Source organism: Molothrus ater, chromosome 22 (genome assembly GCF_012460135.2).
Source record: "Molothrus ater isolate BHLD 08-10-18 breed brown headed cowbird chromosome 22, BPBGC_Mater_1.1, whole genome shotgun sequence".
Taxonomy (NCBI): Eukaryota; Metazoa; Chordata; class Aves; order Passeriformes; family Icteridae; genus Molothrus; species Molothrus ater.
The window spans coordinates 6892959-6920848 of record NC_050499.2 but is presented as its reverse complement, the minus strand read 5'-3'; the positions used below and the strand labels follow the sequence as shown (position 1 = coordinate 6920848).

The 27890-nt window shown below is 45.7% G+C and overlaps 1 protein-coding gene across 6 annotated transcripts in view; it reads right to left on the bottom strand.

Moving 5' to 3' along the window:
* NCAM1 (neural cell adhesion molecule 1) overlaps positions 1–17681 on the bottom strand; it is a 93138-nt gene extending 75457 nt beyond the window's left edge. For 4 of the 6 annotated variants that reach the window (XM_036397332.2, XM_036397340.2, XM_036397335.2 and 1 more), the window contains exon 1: positions 17522–17681. In XM_036397332.2, coding sequence (XP_036253225.1) covers positions 17522–17576 — 55 coding nt within the window. In that variant the 5' untranslated portion in view covers positions 17577–17681. The remainder of the gene's footprint in view (positions 1–17521) is intronic. The other 2 variants (XM_036397338.2, XM_036397339.2) reach the window with 1 other exon arrangement.
* Between the last annotated feature and the right edge of the window lie 10209 nt (positions 17682–27890).

The window sequence follows — 27890 nt, the reverse complement described above, 5'->3', positions numbered from 1 at the left end:
ATAAATGGGATGGATAGATCCAAGTGATTGATGTAAAAAATGGGAGGGAATGCACTGGTGGTGCATGGATGGGAGATTCCCACTGATCTTCAGTCAACGTTCGTGCCATGGCTGTTTTTTCAGCCAGAAGGGAAAGCCAAACATCCCCAAAGCTGTGAGTGGGAATCTCCCCGGTTCCTGCTGGGATTGCCCAGGAGATCTTGGTGCCATCTCCTCTATGGCTCCCTGACACTGTGAGCAGCTCTTCCCCCTCCAGGAGCTCTCAGGGCCGTTTCACGTACCCTGGATGTTGAATAAAGCACTCACAGAGCTCCCACAGCAGCTCGGAGCCAGGAGAGCAGCCTGGGCCAGGTGTCCCCAGGGAGTTCAGGGGATTTAGGTTAAGCACCCATCTGGCTGATTCCTTCCAGTGCCTCCTCCAGGCTTTGTGTTCTGCAGGGGAAAAGCTCCAGCCCCAGCCACAAACCCTGGCTGCTGTTGCTGAGCAATCCAAGCGCTTTAGGAACCTCTGCAGTGCCTGGTCACACACAGGGCACACACCCAGAGGGCAATTAATTACCCAAAACTCAAAATCCCCGTTCCCAAGTGCTCTTATCTGCCCTCCCAAAGCCAGAGCCCCTTTCTCATCTTTGCGGGCTGAGAACTCCCTGGTGTGAAACTCACTAAAGGCAAAACCCGCCCAGCAAAACAAAGAAACAAGTTAATTAATTGCCCTCTTGAAGAAAAGCACAAACAAAGGCGAACTACAACACAAACATGTCAGTGCTGCAAAGGGCACGTTCACCGCTCACTGATCTGAGCCCTTTGTTCACCTGCTCACTTCTTAATTAGATCTTTTAGCCTTCGCATCTCCTCCTTCTTCACCGTCAAACAGAGAGGTTTATTCTACACTCCTGCTCGCTTCTTAATTAGATGGTTTTAGCCTTAACATTTCTTTCTTCACCGTCAAACAGAGAGGTTTATTCTACACTGCAAAATGCAAATGTGGGATGAGAACCAAGCAGAACTCGCAGAGCTCACTGCACTTCCCAGCTTCATTTTATTCCCATCTCTTCCATCCCTTTGCCACGTTCAGAGTGGATGTCTCTCTTACCCATCCTGACAGCAGGAGTGGGAACACCACACAAGTTTCCTTCCAACAACAAGGAATGACTTCATTGTTGTTTTCCTAAGTATGCACAAAAACCAAGGGGGGAAGGACATATGCAAAGCCTGCTCCCAGAATCCTTTCCCTTGCAAATTCACAGGCAGAGTGGTTTCCATCTGTTTGCCAAGAATGTCAGATAATAAATTACTATTCCACCTTCTGTGCTGGAAAACAGAACAGCAAAGGGAGCCTGGAGTCCCCAGCCAGCCCTGCCTGATTCTCCCACCACCAGCACAAACCCCACAGGCCCAGCCATGCTCCACTCAATCCCCCCTTTTTGGGCCAATTTACTCTCCCCCTTAATTGCACTTTGCTCTGAATTAAGCTGGATTTTCCCCTCTTCAATGAGGACAATTTTCCCCTTCACCCTCATTTATTTATATTGGATATATTAGGATAAAATTATTTCTATTATAATTATTTATAATATAATTATTATTAATTATATATATTATATTATTATAATTATTTATTATATTTAATTGTAATTATATATAATAATAATTATTATTATTATTATTATTATTGGATGAATTTATTTGAGGATAAACCAGACCTGTGAGATCCAAGGGACAGAAAGCACCTGGTCCCCACCCACCCCTGGGGACAGCCAGGCTGTTCCCAGGCACTGCACATGATCAATTTATTAATAATCCATTCAATTTAATAATAATCCATTTATCCAGGAACATCAAAGCTTCGGTAGGCAGCAAACAAGAGACAAACGTTGTGAAAAAGAAGGAAAAAAAAAGGCAATGGGAAAAAGTCAGGGAATAATGGAATTAGGAATTAATAATGCATAAAGCCCAGAATGAAATGGAATAGATATAAATCACAGAGTTAGGAAACAACGGTTTTAGGAATTAATTCAAAGCCAGAACACATCACCCCATACTTCCCCACCAAGGGTAAAATTCATACATTTATGTAAAAATTCATGGTGTCAAAAGGAAAAAAAAATATTTAGAAAAAGCCAACCCTGCCAATGTCCCAGGAAGGAGTCCCAGAGACTGCAGTGAGCTGGGGCTGAGAAACATCACTGAGGCCAAATAACAACTGAACCTCCAGTTGGAGAGGAGGGAAAACCACCAAGAACCCCCAAAGCAGACAGGGAATATCAGCACATCAGCCCCAGCTCTGTGGCACTGAAACCACAAAAGCTGCACAAAACTGGGTTTCAGTGCCTCCCTGCAGTGCCCTGGCTGCTCAGCCCTGCCAACGTCTCCATGCAGCTTCTGGGGAGGGGAAACACAAATTCCCCAGGGAAACACACAGAGAGCTGCAGAAACCCCACACACAGCCCCAAAAACTGCAGCTGGAGGAGGCAGCAGCACCCACAAAACGCTGAATTCTGGGGAGCCACTGCTGGATCCATCTGAGGCTCCTGAAAGGCTTCACCCCTCCAAGCACGAGCACAGAACTGATCTTTGCAATAGAGAAAGAGGCTGATCTCTTGGGAAACCATTGAATTGCAGATCCCTTGGAAGGAAGGCAAGGAAACAGGCAGGATTTCGTGTGGAGAGGGAGAGATGCACACTCCCTGCAGAACAACTCCTCTCGTATCCAAACGCCCACCAGTGCCGGAGTCAGGCAAGGCCAACCTGCAGCACCGCTCAGCTCCCCTCAGCTGCCAGCAAAAGGAGATTACAGGAGGAGAACCAGGTGGAACCAAGCCTAAGCCCAGGTTGATCCTCATGGAGTGTCCTAAATGCTGAGCAGAACAGCTCCTGCTCCATGTGGGATGCTCCAGGGGCAGCACAGGGGATGCAGGGAGAGGACAGCAGAGATGGAATTACAGATTCTCTGCCCTCCCACCCTGGGCAGCAGCACACAGAAGGTCCTGGGGAGAATCTGGGCACCAAATTTACCAAAAGAGCTCTCAGGGGCAGCCATTTCTGCCCCTGGAACTGGAATCATTAATTATTTGCTCCCAGCCAGTGCCCTCAGCACCAACACAGTGAAATCACTTTGGTGTCACCCAGAAGTGGCACTGTGGGACTGTAACCCACCAGGAACACTCTTTTCTTATCAGAAAGAGAAGAATTTCTCTTTATCCTGGATTCTGTGATGGTTTGAGACACAGTTATGGCAAACCCAGATGCCTGCACCAAGACTGGCCCAGCTTCTTCCTTCCACACAAAGAGGATAAGAAAAACCAAGTGTTTATTTAGAGATGTCTTCCCAGTGCTAAATATTTAAAAGATACACCCACTCCATCCAAAACTCCTCATCAGAAGCAGGAGGTCATGAAGGAAACTATCAATGCACCCAGCAGACAAACAGATAAATATTGAGCATCCTCGTCACCTCCTTTACGGTTCCTGTTCAAAAAATAAAAGTCTCCCACTGCATTTGATGGTTTTTTATCAACAGCACAATAAATCAGTGCCATCTAGTGGAGTCCAAAATGTTAACCTGGACCACAGCTTCCAAATCTTACCTGTCTGGAATTCACAGCCTCTCAAAGAGCCTTCCCTGCAGTGCAGGCAGCTGATCCAGCAAACTGAGGAGTTTAACACTGCTCAGCTCCCCTCACCTTCCACAAAGCTGCAGGACCAACACCTGGGGCCCAAAACACACCTCCAGCATCAGCAGAAACTCACCTTTGGAGCTCCTGAACGTGCAGCCAAGAGCTCTGCAGTCACACAAAATATGGGCCAAAAATCAACAGAAATGTTCAGTGTAGGGGAAGAAATCCTGCACTGGTTTGTAGGGATTTTCCAGCAGTTTAGAATTAATAATGCATGAGGATGTTTAACATGGTGGTACCACCACATTTCATTAAAAGCACTGTGGGATTCTGTGTTTCTCTGGTTCAGCCCCTTCACAAGATCACTTCTCTGCTCTAGGAAAGTCAGATTTGTCCAAACAGAGCAGGAGCACACACCACAAGCTCCATCAAACCCCTCCCTTATGGTAGTGAAACTCCAGGCTTTAGGTAAGCACAAATGTGATTATTTCCCTTTCCACAGAACCATTTCTGGGGTTTGGGATTATAATCCCTAATGCAGTGTTCACACAGCATTATCAACAAAAACCCCAAACCGTCAGCAATGAGTGAACTCACTGGCAACAGAACTGACCAACAAGATGTGGTGGAGCAGATGCTGCAAGGTCCCACCCCAAAGTTACAAACCCACTGCTGTCCCACATGTCCAAGGACACAATTCCACACCTGTCTGGAACAAAAAGCACCTTTTTTGTCCATAACAAAAATCACCTTCTCCTTCCCGAGCGCTGCTCCCACTTTAGCAACCCCCAGGAATTTTACAGTTATTCCCAACCCTGGCTCCCACTTAGCTCCCACGTGGGAATCTTTCGAAATTGCCATCAAACATGGAAATGCAGATACTCTGGAAGGCTCTGACGCAATGCCAGGCAGGGATATTTTTAGTTCTAATCCATTTAAAGTGCTAAATTCCAAGGGAATCAGCAGCATTGCTTTCACTCACCACTCCAGCTGAATTCCTCTGCTCCCACTGCTGCTGCAATCTCCAAGGAAAAGGAGATAAGAGAACCCTTCACCTGATAAGGAAATATCTTTTGTTTCTTTAATGCTTGGAGGTGCTTCTGCATGTGCCACTAAATAATAAATCACACCCCATAAATCTCCTGGACACAGAGGACACTGCAGGAACCCATCAATAATGCAGGGCCCAAACCAGGAGTCGGGGATTTCTATTTTTATTTCCAGGCTGCTTTGGATGGACCAATTTAGGCTGATAAAAAGCAGCTCCTGAGAATGCACAGGAGCTTTGGGATAGGGCACTGATCACCCTCCAGACCTGCCAGAGTGCCTGCAGCTACAAACCAGAGCCTGAAATTCAGGGATGAACACAACAGAAATGGTCCTGAAATTCAGGGATGAACACAACAAAAATGGTCCTGAAATTCAGGGATGAACACAACAGAAATGGTCCTGAAATTCAGGGCTGAACACAACAAAAATGGTCCTGAAATTCAGGGATGAACACAACAGAAATGGTCCTGAAATTCAGGGATGAACACAACAAAAATCGTCCTGAAATTCAGGGCTGAACACAACAGAAATGGTCCTGAAATTCAGGGATGAACACAACAAAAATCGTCCTGAAATTCAGGGCTGAACACAACAGAAATGGTCCTGAAATTCAGGGATGAACACAACAAAAATGGTCCTGAAATTCAGGGCACAACACAACAAAAATGGTCCTGAAATTCAGGGATGAATACAACAAAAATGGTCCACAATGGCTCTGTGGTTGCATTTAAATCCAGATCCAGTCTCATGAAGCAAGAATTCTTCATATAAAAATGGCTTCTTTTAACCAAAATAAGATGGATTTCAAAACTTGGGATTTCATCTGCACATTCTGGCACATTCTGCTTTTTTGGGGGGATTAATAGGTAAAATGTAACTAAAACAGAGCCAGGTTATCAGAAACTGAAGCACACCTAGTAAAAAGCAAAAAAAGCTGTAATTTATTGTATTAGATAGCACTAACAGAGACTGTCCTAAAGGCAGCCTTTAGAGTTCCCCCATCTCCCACAGGGTATTATTTTCACATTAAAATAATGCAATCCCACAGGCTTGGGCATAAACCATTTATTTCTACTCTTGTTTTTATCAGCATTTATTTCTACTGTTGTTTAACCAGCAAACACCAAGCACTGCCATTGATAAAAGCAGAAATTCCTGAAGTGTGTTTGCCCAGAGCATCAAAAACCCACAGCAAACACACTCCAGGGACTGCTCCAAGGGCACCTTTTCACTTTGAATATTCAATAAAATAATGGGAAAAGCTGCTCCAGAAATTGTGTGGTTTTAAAAAAGAGTGTTTTAAAGAGATTTTTTTAAAAAATCAAAGGGTTTGAAGTTCAGTGTTCTCCTGGAAAAGAGACTGAGTGAAAAAATACCTCAGGGCTGGGTTTGCTCAGGGCTTTGCTGATGATGTTGAGATTTTTTGTTCTTACACCGAGTGTGGGACACACAAAATGCTGAGAGATTGGTTCAAACCCTCCCAGAGCTCCTCAGAGCACCCAGCAAGGAAAAAAGCAGAGTTTACATCAATTTTTGTGTTTTCCCTCCCCACCCACACAGCAGGTCGCATTAACTGCAGTGGGAGCAGCCAGGCAGGGCCTGGGTGGGGAGAAAAAATCACATTTTCCCTTTCAATGAAAAGCCTGGTTTTTCACCAGGTGTAAGACAGATCAGCACAAGCGATTTATTTAAAAACAAATGGTCGTTGAGCAGATTTACATTGATTTTTACTCAAGGAGGCACTTGGAATTTTCATAGGGATCCCTCAGTACCTGAGAGCAGGGGAGAAAAATTCCTGGATTCCTCCCTGGGTATTCCCTGGGACTGGATAAAAGCAGGATTTACCTCCTGGTGCCTGATACTGTGCAAAACCAAACTGCACACCACAAAAATCCCACCTTGTTTTGCCAGGAATTAAAGCATCCTGAAAGCAACAGAAACACCCACTGCTAGACAAAAATAACTTTTATTCCATATAAAGTGTTTATAACTAAATAAATTTTTATTTACTAGTGTTTATACTAAATAACTTTTACTCTAAACAGAAATATTTCACAGTATTTCTTGCTCTGGAGCTAACAGCCATGCCAGCCTGCAGTGGGAAATTAAAATTACAAACAATCACTGCAGCACTACGTTATTTTTGTCCATGAAGCACAAACCACTCCAAGTTTGCTTGTATTTCATGAAATATTCATTTCACAGAGAAATGGAGAAAAATCAGAGAGCAAAATAGCCAAAGCCCACCCCAAATAAAACCCAGTGGCAAAGCCAGAAGTGAATCAATATAAATTAAATCTCTGATCTGCAGCTCTTTTTACAGGAAAAAAAAAAAAAAAAAAGTTGTTGCAAGCTGTCTACAATAAATAAATTTAAATTTTATTCCCTTCATGTATTCCAGCTTCCCTCCTTCATTCCCAACAAACCCCAGCCAGGAATAAAAGGAATAAATGGAATAAATGGAATAAATGCTGTGAGCGTTCCCAGAGATCATGGGGAGATTAAAGTGCAGCAGGATTTAGGAGCGTGCAGTAATTCCTGTGTCTGCTCCACGCTGCACTGGGGGATTATCTGCTGCAGACACAACTGCAACACTCCCCAGCTCTGTTCTTTTGGCTCCCGCAGCTCCCAAGAATTAAAAAAGTTCCTTGGCCAAGCAGCTGTTGGTTGTGTTTTGCTAAAATGCCCAAAGTGCCTTCCTCTCCCCGTTAGCACAGTGAAAAATGCAAAATTAAATCCTCCAATGTTATAATTAGCCAATAATGATTGAGCATTTTGATCCCCTGGACTGCATGGGATCTGGGATGCGCATTAAGAAATTTGAAATAAGTTTTATTTTGGTTATTTTGAGGGTTTCAGAGCACACCCAGGTGGGCTCCAAGTGCTTTATCAGAGCAGTGCCACAGCCTGCACACAATTAATTCAAAACCATTTGAAGGCAGCTCTCACTAAAGGGAAATACCAGAATTGGTTGTATTCAGTATTTCCTGCTACACTTCACCTCCAAACACTGCAAGTGCAATGGGCTTTAAACGGGATCATCAGGGAAATAAATGGGAATTGGCTGCCAGGGATGGTCTGGGGGTTTCCTTCTGACTGCAGTGACACAGGCAGAAAATCCACCCACTCCTACCCCAAACCATCCACACAAAAACCCAACAATTCTCACTCAAATGCCGCAAAAATGAAGAAAAATGCTCTCCCTGTCTTGCTGCCTTAAAGCATCACCAAATTACACAAAAATCCCTCGTGCTCCCAACAAAAATACCCAGAAAATGCCATTTTGAACACGGAGAACAACAGCATTGGCTGGCAGGGGTGGTCTGGGGTAGGAATGGGTGGATTTTCTGCCTGTGTCAGGCAGGGCTCTGCTGCACCATGAAAATCCACCCATTCCCACCCCAAAACACGCACACCTAAACCCAACAATTCTCACTCAAATACAGCAAAAATGAACACTGAGCAGAAAAACGCTCTCCATGTCACCAAATCACACAAAAATCCCTTGTGTTCCCTACAAACATGCCCAGAAAATCCCATTTTGTGCACAGAAAACAACAACAAACACACCAAAAGCTCCACTGGAGTGACTCATTTCCACAAAGACCTTAAAGCCAACCTCAGGCCAGGCTGAACATCGTCCCTCAAGGCTTTCTCAGCTCCCGGGGTGCCTGTTTGGAATTGCTCCTTTCCACAAGTTCACTGCTGAAATTCACCCTAGCAGGGAACCCTGCCAGTGCTCTCACAGAACCAAATAATCAAGTGTAAGCAAATGTGCCCGAGAGTTGATAAAAGGAGGAAAAGCGGGAGCAGAGAGACACCGAGGGCTCAGCAAACAGCTCAATAATATTGATTCAACACAAAGCCAGGACAACAGCGTTGCATTTGGGGAGCACAGGGATAGGTTCACTGCTTGTCTGAAATGCAGATTTTTCCTTCCAACAAAAGGTTTTCTCCAGCACAACCAGGATCAGTTTTCACCTCTCTTCACACCATGGGCTGGTGGTAACTCACAAGCACAGTCTGCAGCCCAGTTCTCTACTCATTGTACAAAATTCCTGGACTAGAACATTTGTATGTACATCTGTACCCATCCAGATATATATATATATATATATATATATATATATTTTTTTTTTTTTTTATCTGCCCATTGTCTCCTTCAGAATACCAACATCACCCACTGAAACATCCCTACTGCTCACTCAAGTCCATGTTTCAGTATCTACAGGGTTTTTGAGATTTGTACAAAGAAAAGGAGCCAAAATCTCCCCTTTTCTGGATTTTTTCACAGACACAGCTCATTAACACCTCACCTCACACTGCCCCAGAGCAGCAGCTGAAGTCACACAAAACCACATCACCAGAGGAATGCTGTGCTAGTCCCTGTTATTCCCAAACCCACACAATCTGAGATTTCCATAACCTTTACCAGGGAGAAACTCTGTTATTTCCAAACCCACACAATCTGAGATTTCCATAACCTTTACCTGGGAGAAATCCTGTTATTCCCAAACCCACAAATCTGCCATTTCCCCACCCTTTACCTGGGAGAAATCCTGTTATTCCCAAACCCACAAATCTGACATTTCCCCATTCTTTACCTGGGAGAAATCCTGTTATTTCCAAACTCACAAATCTGCCATTTCCCCAACCTTTACCCCCTCCAAGTTTCCCAACGGGATCAAGACCTCGAGCTTGGCCTGCTGAAATCTCAGCTGCCCAATATTTAATTTTACGCCCCAGCTGCCAGAAGAGCCAGGGAGACCTGGGGGTGAATATTTGAGAATTTAGTGCCCATTTGGCAGGGCAGAGCTCCGGGGCGCTCGGGGCAGTCCTTCCCCAGCCACTGCCCGGGTTCTGCTGCTCTCAGCCCCTCCACTTGAATGGAATAAAAACCCTTTTGAGCACCACAATCCCAGAGCCTGCACAATGCACATCAGAGCTCCTTTGAGAGGGTGATTAATATGCAAGGACAGGCTGGGCTCTGAGGAACCACCACGAGCATCCCCAGCCCGAGCTGCCCTCAATCCCTGCTGTGTTTGTTTCAAACTGTGCAATAATGCCACAGATTAGAGCCCAGTTTGCCCATTTGATACCAACACCACCAATCTGGTTGTTCCTATTTTAAATTGTGCAGTAATTCCATGCATTAGAGCCCAGTTTGCCCATATTGTGCCAACACCACCGATCTTGCTGCTCCTGTTTTAAAATATGCAATAATTCCATGCATTAGAGCCCAGTTTGCCCATATTATACCAACACCACCGATCTGGCTGCTCCTGTTTTAAAATATGCAATAATTCCATGCATTAGAGCCCAGTTTGCCCATATTGTGCCAACACCACCGATCTGGCCGCTCCTGTTTTAAAATATGCAATAATTCCATAATCAGAGCCCAGTTTGCCCATATTATACCAACACCACCAATCTGGTTGTTCCTATTTTAAATTGTGCAGTAATTCCATGCATTAGAGCCCAGTTTGCCCATATTGTGCCAACACCACCGATATGGTTGTTCCTGTTTTAAATTGTGCAGTAATTCCATGCATTAGAGCCCAGTTTGCCCATATTCTGCCAACACCACCAATCTGGCTGCTCCTATTTTAGATTATGAAATAATGCCACAGATTAGAGCCCAGTTTGCCAATATTGTGCCAACACCTCCAAACTGGCTGCTCCTGCTTGAAATTGTGCAATAATTCCACAGATTAGAGCCCAGTTTGCCCATATTGTGCCAACACCACCAATCTGGCTGCTCCTATTTTAAAATATGCAATAATTCCATAATCAGAGCCCAGTTTGCCCATATTGTGCCAACACCTCCAAACTGGCTGCTTCTCCTTTGGTTTTATTCAAACCCAGCTCTGAATATCCCACATAAGAAGGTGCTGGGAAAAAAATGGGATTTCAATTTTTGAATGCTTAATGCACATCAGTCTTCACTGTAAAAAGAACTGCACTTTGTAAAAAAATTTTTAGGGTTTTTTTTTTCCATAAAACAAGGACATTTACAATCCTACAGTTTGATTTCAGGGACAATTAACTAAATGCTGCAGGAATATATTGCAGTTGTAGTAACATTTTAAAGTATTTTTTATACAGTTGCTTTTGGGACAAGAGATATTAAACATCTGGGAAAGCCCATTCAAATATGGAGGTAACGATTTTCTATTTCCATTGTCTAAAATCTTCATCACTTTATTTCACCATTTATCACCTGCCCAATTCCCCAGCTCAGCCAGGGCTCTCCTCTGGAAAGGACCTTGAATTTCACTGATTCTGACCAAACTCTGCCCAAAACGTGGCCTCAATGTCACCTGGCTCATTTCTTCCTCTAACCCTTCCTTTCACACAATTCTCCATTTCTGTAACAGATTTACACACTCCCATTCATGTCTTTGCAGTCATATTTCAAGTTAATCAATGTGCTAAATGACAATTAACCATAAACCAGCAACAAACAATTAACATTCTTGTTCATCCGAAAGGTTCAAGGGTGATAAATGTCATGAACGTAAACAAAGAAGGAAAAGTGGATTAAATATTCAAATAAGCTTCTATTATAACTGTTTTTATAAGAGTAGAGGTAGGAAAATCACAGAATGATTGGGTTGGAAGGGACATCTTGAGGTGATCCAATGCAGGAGGGGAGGGCAGGAGGTCACCAGGGGTCTGGCCAGGTGTGTTCTGAAGGTCCATGCATGGAGGATCCACAATTTCCCCACTCAGCCTGGTCCAGGAGTCATCCAACAAAAAAAAAAAATAATAATAAAAAAAGAAAAAGAAAAAGAAGAAAGGGATTTTGGTGTGTTTTCATCTGTGCAGAGAGGATTTGCTGTGCTGTATTCCAGTTTGCTCTGTTGCTGGGAGATCCTGGCAGTCTTCACTCCTTGCCAGCAGGGATTTGTCCACATCCACGTCCCCTGGGGCCTTCTCTCAGCCTCTTCTCACACCAAAGATGCTCCTCCAGTCCCTCTGCAGGAAATCCACTGGTTGTGGTCCACAATTGGACCCCACACTCCAAACGTGGCCTCAGCACTCAGAGGCAGGTGGATTTTTAGAGAATTGACCCAACTCGTCTGATTTTAACAACCAGCTGTGGAAAGCACCTACCCTGATTGACCCAATGGCTGTAACAGCCTTAAAAACTCAGCTAGAAAGACAATATATACATAAATATTTCTGTTCAAGACATGATGAGACTGACAATTCCGCAACAATTCAAGCAGTCAAGAGGTTCTTTAAATGGATTTTGTCCTGGCCAGTGATGCCCTGGTGAAGTGGTGGACATTTGTTTTAACTCAAAATAAATCAAATCTGCTTCCCTTTTAAAGAAATCGACCATTTCAATGGATTTCCCAAATATTTTTCCACGTTATTCTTCCCAGGCTGTACTGAACCAGCCAACTCCCATTTTCCCAACACCCCCTGCATCTGTCCTGTCACAAGATCTGGATGAAAATAGAGGATGGATCAGCCCTGACACAGATCCCATTACTGCCTGCAGCCCCAAATGGATTTCCTTGCATCAGAGGTGGGACATGGCCCTGCCTGGGCCAGAGCAGCAGGAATGGGATCAGGGCCTGCCAGGCCTGGGCTCTGCCCCGTGTCTGACCTGGTTTTCAGCCTGAGTTCACCTGGGACCTTTGGTGCCTCCATCCCTGGGCAGGGCAGGAGCACTGAACCCACACTGAGCAATTACAGAGCAAACACAGATTCCTGAAAATCCCCCCCAGTTCCCAAGCCCAGCTCTGTTTCTGCAGAGGCAAGTGGAGACATTCATCTTCAGGCACAAGCACAATTTTTATCTTGCTCTTGCTCTGTGATTTCTGCTGCTCAGCTCTCCATCCTAATTATTATTCACGTTGAAGAATTCAGATAACTCCCCCTGCTCTTAAGCACAGCTCTATGTGACTCTACCCCACAGCTGCTGCTGCTGCTTCTTCAGAGGAATCTTAAAGCAATTTGCACTTGCTGTGCAGGATAAACCTCCCATTGTGTGCTGTTCCCCAAAAATCAGCTTTTCCGGCAGCTGGGCTGAGGCTGCTGATGCCCCACATTTGTCCCAGTCAGAATTTAGCTGATGCACCTCCAGTACTCAAATTCTTGGGTCAAAAGCAACCTCAGAAGCCAAAGCTGTAACAGGGTCCAAAAAATGCTCTGGGGACGTTTTCAGGTGGCTTTGGGCATTTTAGGAGATGTCAGCACCTCCCTTGGTGGGGAGTCCTCCCCTGGGGGCCCAGTTATTCCCATTCTCCCAGTTTATAAACAGCAAGGAAAACACAATTCTGCTCCCTTGTCATTTTCAAAGGTCCATCTTTACAAGTGAGTCACATCCATGGGAAAGGACAGAACTGGGAAATAACCAAAGAAATCAACACCCCCATTCCAGAGCACCTGGAAAACGCAGCCCTGGCAGCATCAGATCCTTGCACAGCCCAAGGTGCTGTGGCACGAGGTTTGCCATGGAGTCAGAGCCACTGAGGCTGAAGAAGCCCCCCAAGGCCATCAGGTCTAAGCTGTGAGCAGTCCCCACCCTGCCCAGAAATTCCTTGGACACCTCAGGGATGGGGAATCCAAAGCTCCCAGGGCAGCCCTGCCCGGGTTTAACCCTTCCCATGAGGAAATTCCTGCTGAAACTGAGAATTGTTAAGGTTGGAAGAAACCTTTAAGATCATCAAGTGTCACTGTCAACCCTGCAACAGCACCGTGTTCAGCACCAAACCCTGCCCCAAGAGCCATTTCTGGGCACTTCCAGGGATGGTGACTCCCTCCTGTGTGTGTCATTTACCCTGGGAAGGTCTGGAATGTGCATCACCAACCCTATGGAGAGGGATTATCTGCTTTACCATCAATGCAGCGAAAAGTACCGGATTTAAAGCCATACATTTATTTAATCTGAATTTTATCCTTGATTTTGATCTATTTCCCTCCGTTCCACGCGCACTGCACACCCAAACCCCCATGAAAACCTCCCTGCAGTGGCTGCCTGAGCCAGTCCCGGAGGCAGGCAGGAGCAGGAGCTGCCATTTGGCTCCGGGTCACTTCAAAAGGCATCGTTGCTAATGAGCAGCTGCATTTCCCCACCAGGAACCCAGAAGGGCCCTGCTGCCAAGCCCTGCTCATTTCCATCCCCGTGCACAGCCAGCCCTTTGCTCCATGCTAATGTGTTTTCCTAAACAAAAGGAGCCACAGCCAGCCCAGAGCTGACCTTCACATTTGCTCCTGTGATTTGGATGCCTCAGAGTCTATTTGCCTGGTGGCTCTTTTTTTTTTTGTTTTGTTTTTTTCTTTTTTTTTAATGACATTAATTCCCGAAAAACATGCGCAAAGGAACCAGCCAGGAGAGAGGAGCTGCTGGGAGCCGTAGTTCCCTGCCAGACACACCCTCAGCCCAGTTATCCCCATTCTCCCAGTTTGTGAACAGCAAGGAAAGCACATTTCTGTTTCCTTGTCATTCTCAAAGTGAGCATTCACGAGCGAGTGGCTTTGCTTGTCTCACATCCGTGGGAAAGGGAAGAATTGGGAAATAAACAAAGAAATCAACGCCCTCTTTTCAGAGCACCTGGAAAACACTGCCCTGCTGGCATCAGATCCTTGGAGCTTTCTCAGAATTCCCTGCATGAAAGCCACGACTCAATTCCAGGGGAAGCAGCTCCTCCCAGGCTGCCTGCAGAGGCATTTGGGGAAGTTCATAGCGCCCATCTCCCGCTGAACGCACTGCAAAGATGATGTTTCCAAAACCACCTCAGAAACCCACCAAAAAAACCCCAGAAATGTGCCTTTCTCCTATCACCAGGTGTGTAAAACAACGAGGAAAACCGCAGCATGGCCTTTGAAAATAGGAAATGAACTGGGCTTTGTCTCCTCCCCGAGCCATCCCTCTGCTCCTCGCAGACTGATGGCAGCAGATGCAGGATCCCCTCCTCCTCCTCCTCCTCCTCCTCCTCCTCCTCCTCCCCCAGCAATTGGTTCTGCTTCCCTGGCAGCCCGTGCAGGAAACCCACGGCATCGCCCTCCCACCCCAAACAAGCAGGAAAACCATCAAAAAACCCCCCTGGCGTTCTGTGCCCAGCGCCTGCACCCAGGCAGAGCAGTTATCCTTAAAATACATTTCTGGAGCCCAGCCAGGAAAAGTGAAGGCACTTTCAGCCTGGAGAGCAGCCACAATGTTTAACACTTAAAAACCGGGTAGTTGTGGAGTTACTCATGTGAAATGTCCTTAAAATAAACCTCTGACAAAACCCACACGCTAAAGACCCAAAATAAAAAAATAAAAAACCAAAAAACAAAACCCAGCCCAAGAGTCAGCTGGGGAATTTTCAAGTTCATGTGTCAAGGGGATAAAGTTGATACAAAATCCTCTCTATTCTTTAGGAAACCACAGTTCTCAGGATGCACATGAAAGGAGAAGAGCCATCTGCTCTGTCTATAAATCAGCTTCTACATTATCAGAGAACGTTTTAATTTTACAGCAGACTAAATAAAATAAATCATCACTACCACAGGCCACGGGGGTACACACGAAATGTGGAATTATTCTAAAAGCCATAAAAGACACGGTTTGGTTGGGAGCCCACCCTGCAACTGTGCTCACACAACAGTTTCCTCAGGGATTCCTCACTGATGAATATCTCCCTCTTGCCTCCTCTTACATTTAAGCTTAAGGGTTTTTATAGCAGCACAATCAGAAAATAAATAAAAATAAATAAAACACCCTCTTGCACTGACATCTCCACAGCTTTCAAAGCAAAATTCCTTCTCCTCCATCACAGAGTGGGGAAAAAAAGAAGGAACACAAGCAGAGCATCCTTTAGGGTGGAAAGCAGAGCTGGATGTGCTTGGTGCTGCTTTCACCATAAACACTGCTGCTGCTTTGTTCTAGCTTTTTAATATTTTATTTGGTTTTTGTGTTCTCCATTTTGTGCTGATTTAACAGATCCAGCTGTGCAGCTCCCTAGGCAGTCTCCATATTCATAATTATTATTATTGGATAAACATGTATTCGAGTGGGGCAACAGATGATATGCAGATAATTTTTCTTTTGCTTACTCCCATTTATTTCCCCTGGGGGGGAAAAAAAAAAAAAAAGAACCAAAAAATCCCCAAAGCAAGGCGCTTTATCGTGGCCTCCCCCAGCGGAAAAGGGCGGCGGGGATGTGTCAGATGTGTCAGATGTGTCAGATGTGTCAGGGATGTGCAGCCCCGGGGATGGGAGGGTGTGGCCGGGCAGGATGCGGAGCTGGGCAGGGCAGGAGCGGCTGGAACGGGAGCGCGACCCCCCCCGCCATGCACAGAGCCCCTCACGAGCACTCCTGGTTTTTATTTGAATTAAACAGAGGCTAAACGGAGAGCCGGGCAGGGCGCAGGGGGGGCGGTGATGTTAAACAGGTGGCTCGGGCCGGGCAGCAGCCCTGGGGACACTGGTGGCACTGTCACCGCGACAGCCGCTGTCACCGAGAACGCAGACAGAGCCCCAGCGGCGGTAATTGCTTAAGGAGATAAAAATCCTCAGCATGGGGAGGAGGCAGGGAGGGAGCACGGCAAGGACAGACACACGGACAGCTGCGGGGAGCGCGGGGACACGGACACGGCACCGGGGAAATCCCGGAGCGCAGCCGGGCGCGGGGACAGCTGCGAGGGGGCGATGGCACCGCCGGCCCGGGATGCTCCCCGGGGACGGGGGACAAGGGCTGAGGAGCACAGGACAGGACGGGACAGGGAACAAACACCGGCGGAGCGCAGCGCGGCTGGGGAGCGCTCCCCGGGGAGCGCCGGCACGGACAGCGCCGGGGAGGAGGGACGGACGGACGGACGGACGGACGGACGGACGGATGGATGGGTGCATGGCTAGCATAGGGATACGGCTCGGAGCGGGGATGGAGCACACGGGGATGCGGCTCGGAGCAGGGATGGAGCTCGGAGCAGGGATGGAGCACACGGGGATGCGGCTTGGAGCGGGGATGGAGCTCGGAGCGGGGATAGAGCACACGGGGATGCGGCTCGGAGCGGGCATGGCCAGCACAGGGATGCAGCTCGGAGCAGGGATGGAGCACACGGGGATGCGGCTCGGAGCAGGGATGGAGCACACGGGGATGCGGCTCGGAGCAGGGATGGAGCACACGGGGATGCGGCTCGGAGCAGGGATGGAGCACACGGAGATGCAGCTCGGAGCAGGGATGGAGCACACGGGGATGCGGCTCGGAGCAGGGATGCAGCTCGGAGCAGGGATGCAGCTCGGAGCAGGGATGCAGCTCGGAGCAGGGATGCTGGCTGGGGCGGGGCCGGCGCAGGTGTGGCCGCTCCATCCCGCCGCTCCCAGCCCACCTGCCGCTCCCGAGCCCGGGGCGGTGGCGACCCGGGGGTGTCACCGCGGCTACCGAGCGGCCACAGCGGGGCCACCGCACCACGGCGCGCGCCCGGGGCCGCTCCACAACGGCAGCGCCCCGCGCCCCTCCTTTTTCTCTTTTTTTTTTTTTTTTTTCTCCCCCTCTCCCTCTCCTCCTTCTCCTCTTATTATTCCAGCCGCTCCACGGCGATCGCATCCCTGGCTCCCTCTCTGGCCGCGTCCGTGCCCCGGCGGGCGGCGGAGGGCGGCGGCCGCGGGAGCATCCTCGAGCCCGCCGCGACCCCGCACGCAGCATCCCCTCCGCGCCCATTGTCTGCGCCCCCCGCGCAGCGAGCCCGGCCCCGGGGGAGCCCAGCCCAGCCCAGCCCAGCCCGGTTCGGCCGCCTCCTCCTCCTCCTCCTCCTCCTCCTCCTGTCTCCGCCACCCCGCGGCCCCGCCGAGCCCCCGCAGCGCGGGGTCCGCCCGAGCCCATTGTTCGCGGCGCGCCCCCGGCCCGCCGTACCTGCGGCCCGCAGCAGGACGAAGGCGCAGGGCAGCACGGCGAGCGGCAGCAGCATCGCACCGGCGGGAGGGAGCGGCGGGCCGGGGCTGCGGGCGCGGGGAGGGCGCGGGAGCCGAGCCCGGCGTGGCCGCTCCGCTCAGCGCTGCGCCCGCCGCGTCCCGGCGCCGCCTGACGGCGCTGACTGACGGAGCGCAGCGCCCGGATCCCTGCGCGCTGCCAGACGCGCCGAGATCCCTCCGCCAAGGGAAATAGTGCCGCGCTGCTGCGCGCCAGGCGCGGGGGGGGAAAGGGCTTTGTTTGGGGAGTAAGGGAGCAGAGGAATAGGAAAATAGTTATTGTTAATTGTCATCATGTTGTTTATTATCATAGCATCATTACTGATCATTATTATATTTTTATATATTTATTGCATATTATTACATATTTATTATGCAATGTAATGTAATGTAATGTAATATAATGTAATGTAATGTAATGTAATAATATAATATAATATAATATAATATAATATAATATAATATAATATAATATAATATAATATAATATAATATAATATAATATAATATAATATAATATAATATGTAACATAATATAATATGTAACATAATATAATATATAACATAATATAATATAACATAATATAACATAAAATAACATTATATTATTATACTACATGCTATAATTAATAATATCGTCTATTTAAAAATTAATAATATAGTATATTATTATTATAATTATATATGGAGGCAGGATTATATAATTATATTATATCATATAATATCATATCATATCATATCATATATCATTATTGCTTATTATCACATTATCGTCAATTATCATAACATCATTATTAGTATTATCAAATAATATTATAGTATTAGAATATAAATTATTCTAACGTGTATATAACGTGTATTTAATAAGTATGTAAATATGTGTATATGATATGTAGTATGTGCTATAGAAAGTAGGTAGTTAATATTTATGTAAAATAAATATTATGTTATTATAAATTGTAATATATATCACACTATTCTTTTCTTTTCTATTCTATTCTATTCCATTCCATTCCATTCCATTCCATTCCATTCCATTCCATTAATTATTATCATTATATTAAAGCATTAGAATATAAATAATTCTGATGTGTGTATAATGTGTATTTAGTACGTATGTAAATATGTGTATATGATATGTATTATGTGCTATAGAAAATAGGTGTTTAATATTTATGCAAATATTTGTATATACTATGTACTATATGCAATAGAAAAATGTATAAATTATGTATTATATGCCATATAAAAAGACATCTGTATGTAGCTTCTATCAATTACAGCATATTATTGATAATGTAATAGTAATTATGCTAATGTTAACGGTATATTAATTATTATAGAGTGCAATTAACATAATGACACACAACATATTAAGTAAGTATTGTATCATGGAGTATAATTATATGGTATAAAAATAGTGCATATTGTGTATGTGCTATAGAGGTTTATATACATTATGTATATTTTTATATGCTATATATATTTTATAGAGCATATATATTTATATGTGCTATATATGTTTATATATGCTATATATTTATATATGTTATATATATTTGTATATGGTATATATGTTTATATATGCTATATATGTTTATATGTGTTATATATATGTTTATATATGTTACATATTTATATATGTTATATATGTTGATATATGCTATATCTATTTCTTGCAGCAGAAAGCCAACCTTGCCCTGGGAGTATTTGGGATAAAAACCTCAGGAACAAACACCTTTCTATCCTGAAAATAATTAGCTGATTTCTACGTATTAGATACATTTTTTTATTATGAAGGGTACTGAGTTTGCAGCAATTATTACCCAACTTTTTGAGATTAAATCTCCATGAGCTTGGCTTGAAAAGAGCAACCCCAGAAGAGAACAAAGCAGGGTTTCACAAGGTTTTTATTTTTATTTGCATGGGCAGATGGTGGCAGGACAAGGGCGCTGGTTTCAGGCCTGTAGAGGGGATGTGTAAATGGAATTTTGGGGGGGAATTCCTGCCCCAGCCCTGGCAGTGTCCAAGGCCAGGCTGGAGCACCCTGGGACAGTGGGAGGCGTCCCTGTCGCCTTGTAAAAATGACCTTTAGAGCATCCAGAATAAGTTCACAGACTGGTATTGACACCATTTTATAAACAATTTTATATCCCAGTCGTCTTCTCCACAAAAATCAACCAAAGAGTCAAAGCCTTGCAAAGCAGGAGTATTCCTCTGTGGTAAACAATCGTCTTGGAGAGAACATCACATCAATTAAGGCAGCTCTTCTTCCCTGCAAGCTGACATCCCCAAAAATTGGAACAGAAGGATCTGTGAAGAGAGAATATTGCACACAACAGATACCGTGAATTGTTGTGTACTGTGGGGGAGCACTTGTTTGTGTTGGAGATATCAGCAGATCTTTATTCCTATTTAACAATATTTTAGTCCCTGATGTGGGAGTTTGAACTCCCGGGGTGGATCAGGGGAAGAGCTCGCATGGAAATCAGCAGAGGAAAAATCACCCCAAAGCCCCTCCAGCTCAGGGATGGGGCAGAATAAAGGAAAATCTGGGGGCACCATTTCACCTGGAGCAGAATTCCTGAAATATGAGCTTTTCTCTTCAAAATACTTCACAGAGCAAAGACATCAAGAGTCTAGCCTGAATTTAAGCCTCCAAGTAATTTAAAAGCAAAATCATGGGTTTTATGATGAAAATCCAATGGAGACGAGTCCCAGGCATATCCAAATGGAATGAGGTGCTCCAAGTACATTACCTGACACATTTCCCTTTTTTTTGGCCATTAACAGAGGTTTATGGGCCATGCTTGTGCATTTAATATATAAAATAAAAAGGGGAAAAAAATCCCATCAATCAATAACTGAAGTGCAAGTCTCAGTTCCTGACTTCACTGGGTACTTGGCATAAAAGTGAGCAGGAAATTTGAAGTTTTCTGCCACATTTAAAAGCAGCAGCAGTGGAATCTGTCAAATTAATTCCACTTCTGCTATGCAAATATAATAAAAGTGAATTTTAACTATACAGGCATTTCACAAATATTAGACCCAGATTTTTAAACCACAAAGCAGAGTCCTCCCTTATTTGGAGGCTCTGGAAAAGGGGCAGAATTAGGGAATGCACCTCAGAATTCCTCCTGGCCAGAGGGGGATTGTTCTGTGCTCTGCAGATGTTTATGGTGATGGATAACAACACTATGCAAAATGACCTCAGATCAATATTCTTCACAGCCAGGCAATAAAAGCTGAGACAGTCCCTTGAAACATCCCTCTCTTTGCCACGGATTATTTTTAAAAGTCTTAATATAGAAGAAAAGTAAGAGTATCTCCCTCTCCTTTTTAGACAAGGTGGCTCACAAAGATATTCCTGTGCCCTGGTGATGTCACAAACCAAGGAATGAGGGTGAAGTCATCAGAACCGGAGAGGTGAAATTACAGCCCAGAAATTCAGAATCTGAGCACCCAGAACTTGGCCTTCTTTATGTCCATACCTGGAGCTCCAAGCTTTATCCTGGATTTCTCCTGGAGTTCTGCTGCCCACAGCCAGGGATGGCTCCTGCCCAGAGCTGGGAGCATTTGGATGTGGAGCTGTAGGTCATGGAAATAGCCAGGGAAAGGATATTCCATTTCCTGGCCATGCTCTGTCACTCTGACTCACAGCTCACATGTCACCCAGCTGATGGCATCCCTGGGAGTCACCTGGCACTTGGGGGAATTCGGGAAATCTTCCATCCTTGAGGACAAAATGTTACATTTAACATGCAGGCTTCCATGTAAAAAACCATTCCACACTGCCAGTGTGCACTAAATGTCTCATTTTAATATTTTTAACCTACCCAGTCAACTCTGGTGCTTCAATTCAAAGGAACAAAGGATTCTCAGCTGAGCAGAATCACAGAAATTAAAAGGAGTGTACAGAGTATATGAGGATTAATTGACTGTTCTCTTCCACTCTCCCCATGATGTCACTGGTTTCTGTTTTAATTTAAAATATTAAGGGTATTTAAAGCACCTCCATCACCCAGTGCCTCTAAATAACAGACACCAGCATCACTAATACCTGTCTATTTTAAAAGAACAGCTGTTCTAGTTGCTGCTTTTATTTATAATAATATTTATTCCAAGCCTCACCATCACATCATGCCCATTAATGCAAGTGTAAAACCAGTGTGTGCAAAACTAGCATAGAAGAGACTAAAACAAGAGGGTGTCTCGTGGTAGCAAGCAATACAGGATTGCTTTAATTGAAAAAAATCCATCCCTCAGGCTGCTTTGATTTAAAAGAAGTACAGATCTGCCTGGCAGGAATGTTCAAGCACATGTGCAAGCTCTGAGGAGCCACATTCCCTGAGCATGGGGTGCCCTGCCAGAGCCACACTCAGCACATCCACCCCCAGAGCTGCCTCTAAAGCATCAATGACCACTGGACTCACTTTGAAACTTAATAAAGGCTCCCCCATCCCCCAGAAGCAAAGAGCTGTCCAAAAAACCAACAAAAAAAAGAGTAATTTACAACTTTTTGCTCCTCTCTTTCCTTACCACAGGGAGCTCCTTGCCAGTCAGGGCTGCAGAAGACGAATCCACTGGAGCAGAACTGTGCTTTAATTTTCCTCTTGCTGAGAGGCAACTAAACAGGATTATGCTGATTGCCCACCAGGCAGGCAGGTAGGCAGTCATTCCAAGGGAAAAAAAAAAAGGAATAATTCCATTTTTAAATCAGCCCAGAGCAGAGCTGAATGTTTCCCCAACATTCTTTGGTTGTGAATGGGTTTCAGGCACAGAAGAATAAAACTTGTAACAGAATCTCACTCTCTGACTCTGTGTTATGTCAGCTTCACATTTCTCCAAAAATATTGTGGAGAGGATAAAAATATGAGTAAAGGAGTGTTTCTATTTTTGCATAATGGTCTTAAGATGGTGCTGAAATGCAGTGAGAAAGAAAAAGATCCTGGAAAATTCTTGCTGTTGAGGCAAAAATCATTTTTTTCTGGAACTGAATCCATCCTCTGCTTTGTTACCGAAGCTTGGATGGAGTCTCTGGGATTTACAACACCCAGGTTGTTTTGAGGCAGCTTCCCAGGCACATCTGGATGCTGAAATTCAGCCATGAAACCTTTGGGCACCACTTTTGGAATGTAATCTTTGCCATCACCAGTCTGGGGGCCTGAATTCACTGGTGAGCATCACCCCCAGTCCCCAGGGCAGCTGCTGCCCCTCCAGGCCTGACCAGGATTTTCAGAGCTCTGCCTCATGGACCTGTCCTTGGTTTTTGGAGTTTTGATTGCTGCTGCTCTTGTGCTGCAGTCCGAATTAAAGCGATGTTAAATGCTGTAAACACAAGATGCTGCTCCACAGGCAGGTTCTTCATGTAAAGCACTCAGCAATAAACAATGTGGGCGTTTTCATCTCCACATCAGGGTGAGGAGGCCCCAGGTTGGCCTGAAGGCCACTGAAACCCCCCAGGTGGGATCAGGAGAGCATCCTTAGTGTGGCTTTAGCTCTGCTCACCCAGGTTCCCTCTCTGGGGAGGAATTGTTGGGTGACAAAGCAGCGGCTCTGTGCTGCCAGGAGCGGTGCCAGATGATGGAAGATGATGCATTTCTCTGGCAGATGTCTGCCATCTGCACAGCTGCTCCGGCCTCTCTTGGAGAAGGGCTGTGCTCGTCATGGAAGGGGAACAAAACAGCACAAAAACCTTTGCTAAGGCTCAGGGTCCTCTTTGAGGGCATTTTGATCCCAGTCAGGTGGGACAGTCGGGGACAGACACTGCCTTTGGCAGTCAGAGGGGTACCCAGGGCCTGGAACTTGTGATAAATCCGGAGACAACAACATCATCACCCTTGAACACAGCCCAGCTTGTGCAGCTTCCCTGCAATCCAGCAGCACCCCTGGCAAGATGCTGGAATTCAGCACATTCCCCCATTATTTCGTATTTCTCATTTTACAGAACTTGGTTTCCCCAAGTCCTCATTGTTCTGTAACCCCAAACTCGGAGCATCTTCCCAGCACAGCCCCTGCTGAGGACACAGCCCAAAAAAGCTGAACAAAGTCACCCTAGCTGAGCACAGTCTGATTTAGTGACGTGTCTGTAGGAAACCTGTGGCCAAAGGGAGCTGAAATCAGAGCTCCCGAGCCTCAGCTCAAACCATGGAGCACCAGGCCAATCCTGAACCAGCAGGATGGAAATAAATGCAAGAAAAACAAAATATCCTTTTCCCTCTCCCTCAAGCCCCTCTCCAAAGCTCCATTGCAGTAATGTGAGTAATTAACACCTAAGCTGGGATTTTTCCTTTCAAGTATATTTAATGTTACAAAGCCTCTGGAACTGTGGGATCTTGCCCCCTTCCCTTTTTTTTTTTTTTTTGCCATTTCAAGTTTTGTTTCTTGTTATTCCAGTTCCAGATGAGAAGGGATGTAAATATTTTCCTTCTCAAAGCCAAGCTATTCTGCAAAGATGTTTTTCTGAATGAAAGTCACTGCCATTCCACAGCCCACACTCCCTTTGTGTTTCCCATCATTTTTTTTTGAAGCCTAAACCAGCCCCTTGGGCACGCTAGCACTCAGCAGTGGATCAGAGGAAATGACTCACAATTCCAGGGCTAATCAATATCCACACTGTGCTTCATTCCCAGCATGGCTGGGAGTCAGAGCCACCACAGCACCAGGCCATTAAACACAGCCATTTGAGCTGGGGTTAACTCTGAGATCAGCTTTTATCTTAGAAACAGTCAAACACTTAACAGGGCTGCTGCACTGAAGGAAATCACTTTCAGTATTTCAAATCACCTGCAATATTTCAAATTTCCATCTTAGGTGTCTGACCAAGCCTCACTCCTGAAACAATCCCACTACAAAAGACCCTTCTGGCCCTGCAGGGGAAGGATCCAGTCCTAGTGTCAGGCTGGTATTTCCTATTTTTGCTACCAAGATCAAAATATGCAGCAGAGGGAGCAAAGCTGTTTATTTGTAGGACCTTTAAAATGCATGTGGAACGTGCATCTTCCTGCAGGACTCTGGTTGAACACGTAAATTGCATTTTTAAACTCCATGAATTCCTTTTCTTCTGGGGCTCTTCCTCCTCCCACTCTTCCCCAAGCCCTGTGCAATGTCTGGGAAGTCGCTCACGCCATGGAAGATGGAAATGTGAGAAATGGTTTTTTTCCCAGAAATATTTTCTATGATATAATCAAAAAACATTTCAGAATTGGGAAATCTACATAGAAAAATAAAATCCTGCTTAATCACAGGTTCATCTTCTGCCCATTGCCCCTGTTTATGATTGAGCAGCATGGGAAAGCTGCAGAATAATTCATCTTGGCATAAAGGGAGTGTGGTCTCACTGCTGGCACAATGCAATCCTCCAAATTGTGCTCTCCATATAAATCACAGCACAAATGGAGCAAAGAGGAGGAAAATCCAATAGCAGAAGATTCTGTTTCATGTTTCTGTGCTGTGTTTCCGGCTCATTTAGGGCGTACACAGGGTGAGGTGAGCTGGGCTGACATGGGGCACCTCTCCACAACTGGGGGAGAATCACATTTCTGATCAGCCAGGTGATAACTTTGTTATCTCTTGGGGTTTTTTCCTCACTCTTTTCTGACTTCATGAGGGGAAAAAAAATAATTTTCAGCAATAAATTATTATGGAATTTGTCCCTGAATTTTTAGTTTGCAATCTGCTTCATTTAAGCTAAAAGTACAACTCACCCTATTTTTTCCTGTAATGCAGCCCCAGGGTTGGGGTTTTTTGCATAACAATCCCTTGTACATCAAGGCCTGGTTTCTACTTTCTTAGCTGAGGAGTAATTTTGTATTTCTGGCCTTTTTGGAATAAAATCCCAGATGGAGATTGGTGCTTCCCCATGAATAGAGGCACCATTTTCCCTGCTGCCCCCCTCCACCCCCAGCAGCACAAAGTGCCCTTGTCAGGGCAGAGCTGGACGTAAACAAATCCCAGATGGGGGCTCCAACACATCCCTCCCTGCAGTACTGATCCTGGAGCAAAGATGGCAAAAAAACCCACCAAGGATGTTTTTATAGAAGGAAAGGGGGAAAGCCCTTCAAGGTGTGGGGTTTGTGTTTGGCACTGAGAGCTGCCAGCAGCCCCAGAGTGTCCCAGGCCCACAGGGAGGCTCAGGGTAATTACCTGCCCTGGGCCCCTGCCAGGGAAGGGATCAGCACCACCCTGCTCATGTAGGACATTAGGGGAGCTCTAATGCCATTAATTTATGGCAGAGGCCCAGGGTGGGAGGAACAGGGGGCTGTGCTCCATCAGGGTGACAGCAGGGACACAGCCGGAGGCAAAAGGTGGCACTGCCAGCACCACCAAAAGCTCTGCAGGCTGAGAGAGGTTCTGTCCTTCTGCTGGGAGCTTCACCTGTGAGAACCCACAGCTCCAAGCCCTGTAGAATTCCCTTTATTCTGTGTTTAGGGATTTAGAATTCCCTTCATTCTGCATTTATTCTTCCCCCTGGTTTGTGGTTTGCAGTGGGGGCTGCAGTGCGGGCTCCCTGCCCCACTGCAGGGTAAATCCAGCACAGAACGTGGTGAATTCACACCAAATCAGGGCAGGTGGTTCTCGGCTCAGACTGGCAGCTTTAACCTCTCCAGAAAGAACAATTGTCATGGTCTCCTGGCCACAATAATCATTATTCACTTTGATTTGCTGTGGTTACAGGTGGGCAGACGGGGCTGGGGAGCTCGGGCCGTGGGATCTCAGAGGCTGAGCAGAGCTGCTGAGTCCTGGTGCTCACGAATCCATCGCTGCTGCCTTCTGCTCTGACCCTCTGCAGCTCTCCACAGAGCCCCAGCCTGCGAAATGTCCCCAGACTAATTAACCAAAGTGTTTAATAAGGAACGGGGCTACTGCTGGTAATTCAGCATCTCATTTCTGATGGATGGCGTTACCGAGAGTATTCCTGAAATCAGACATTAATTCAGGCAACACATTTTCTGCCTTTGGGAAGATAATGGCTCCCAATTTTCCTTGGTTTAACCTCCTGCAAATCTGCAAGACTTTCTGCAAGAATAATTCCCATTCGAACATTCCCTGACTGTCTTTCCAGAAAAACCAATAAAAAACAAAAACAAAAAACAAAAAAAAAAAAGCCCAAAATGGAATTGAAAATGGAAGGTTTCTCTCTCCCAGCAGAAAATGACAGAGGCCAACTTGGAAAAGTGAAGGATTTGTTACAAGCAAGCTGCATCCTGGCAGTAAAACTCCTGGTTCTACTTGCTGCTTCCATCTGTCCCAAGAGGAGCTCAAAAGAAAGAAGAAAACTGAGATTTTACATTTACAGCCTACCTATGCCCCATTGTGTCTTTGTTGTTATCTGTGAGGGGAAAAAAAATCCATTAAAATTTGGAGGTGGGAGATAAATAAATGCAATTATATTCCTGGATATCAGCAGCAAACTCCTGACAAAGTTTCAACCTTGTTTTGGTGCTGGGGATTAGCTGATAGTGTTAAAAAACAAGGCTGAAATAAAGAAACCTTTAACTGACAAAACACAGGCTCTCCCTTCCTGCTGCTACCTAATGTTTGGGAATAAAGGGTGTAAACTGTGATTAGGAGGCAAAATATTTGGCTCAGAGCAGCTCTGAAATTTACCAAAGGCACGGGTGAAAGTTGGAGTGTTTGAGTGCGAGTGGTGATTATGTCCTGGCCAGTAATTACAGCCTTTGAGCCTGACAAAACACTGAAATTCCATTAAATTCTCTGATTTAAGGTGGACTGGGCCAGATTTCCCATCCTGTTCATCATCTGGAAGCACCTGCAGATTAGGAAAAAAAACCAAATCCTCACTTGAGGAAAGCCCACAGCAGCACCTGGGCTCGGAGCTCCCTCAGAAGAGAGGCTTTTTTCTCCCCTGTTTTTTTATGATATTTACATTTCAGTTGTGGTTTCTTTTGATGAGTTCATTTGCCTTTGTGTGGTTTGTCTGATTGCGAGGCATTCCTCCACTGAAAGAACATAAATATTTACAGAGCACCCAACATCAGAAATGCCTTTTGTAGCGAGATTCCACCACTTGCAGCCTGCAAGGAAAACTTGCAATTAACTGCCACGGGCTGCTGGCATTTGCATCCAGGAGACAAATCCAATTTATTGGCTTTGAGAGCACCAGGATTGGAGGTTTTCTCAGGAAAAAGTGGAGCTTTCCTGCTCCAAAGGCAATTCTGGCCTGAATTCCCCACTGACCACGCTGTGATCAGGCAGTGAGAGGATATAAAAGTGAGAGGATATGAAAGTGAGCTCTGGAAAAAACTTTGATTTGGTGCCAAGGCGTGGCAGCTGATGGGACAAAGGGAACA